Source organism: Octopus bimaculoides, chromosome 23 (assembly GCF_001194135.2).
Source record: "Octopus bimaculoides isolate UCB-OBI-ISO-001 chromosome 23, ASM119413v2, whole genome shotgun sequence".
Lineage (NCBI taxonomy): Eukaryota > Metazoa > Mollusca > Cephalopoda > Octopoda > Octopodidae > Octopus > Octopus bimaculoides.
Window position 1 is genome coordinate 29,736,706 of NC_069003.1, and position 738 is coordinate 29,737,443.

Below are 738 nucleotides of genomic sequence, written 5' to 3' on the forward strand. Positions count from 1 at the left end.
GGAAGTTGAGTGTAGTTTGGTGTGTGAATGATGTGTAGTGGCTGAGTGCAGTGTAAAGTTTGAGTGTAGCATGTTAGCTGAGTGTTGTCTGAACATTAAACAGTATACTAAGTTTGATGATGAATAAGAAGTTTCCACACTCAACTTATTCTTATAACATCATAACAAATCAATAAAAATGAGGAAAGGGTAAAGACCCCCTTTGGTTATGAATGATCATGGGATTGCACCTGGAAAATTTCCCTCCAAGGTACAAGTCTGGGCAAGGTTGGTTTTGAAAGACAAGTAGTCACCATTAATGTTATCCAAAGGAAAGGCAAAGGACAATACAGCTTGGCACCAGTGACGTCGCAACTCATTGCTACAGCTGAGTAAACTGGAGTAACATAAAGTGTGTTGCTCAAGAACACAATACACAGCCAGTCTTGGAATCGAACTCACCACCTCATGGTTGTGAGCCTAACACCTCTACCCACTGAGCCATGGTTCAATATATCAATGCAGACGAATCAATATATTAATACATAACTATATTGTTATATCTTGTCTCAGTCTCTACTGTTTGTGTCCTGTACGATTCTCTTAGAAAATAACATGTTTGTTTTTTATACATTTCAGGTGACAAAGAAACTTGGTTATCCTTGCAAATATTGTGGGAGGAAAGCCATTTCGACAAGCAGAAGCCATAATTTCAAAAGAAAATATTGTTTGAATTTTTTCTCAGAAGTCTACGGTTAC

The 738-nt window shown here is 37.8% G+C and overlaps 1 protein-coding gene across 1 annotated transcript in view; it reads left to right on the plus strand.

Annotated features, from left to right (window-relative positions):
* Positions 1-738, plus strand: part of LOC106873155 (exostosin-like 3) — a gene marked incomplete at its 5' end in the record, with an annotated part of 21,918 nt that overhangs the window by 20,947 nt on the left and 233 nt on the right. Inside the window, one exon of the mRNA XM_052975953.1 lies at positions 619-689. Within this exon, the coding sequence (XP_052831913.1) occupies positions 619-689 (71 nt within the window). The remainder of the gene's footprint in view (positions 1-618; positions 690-738) is intronic.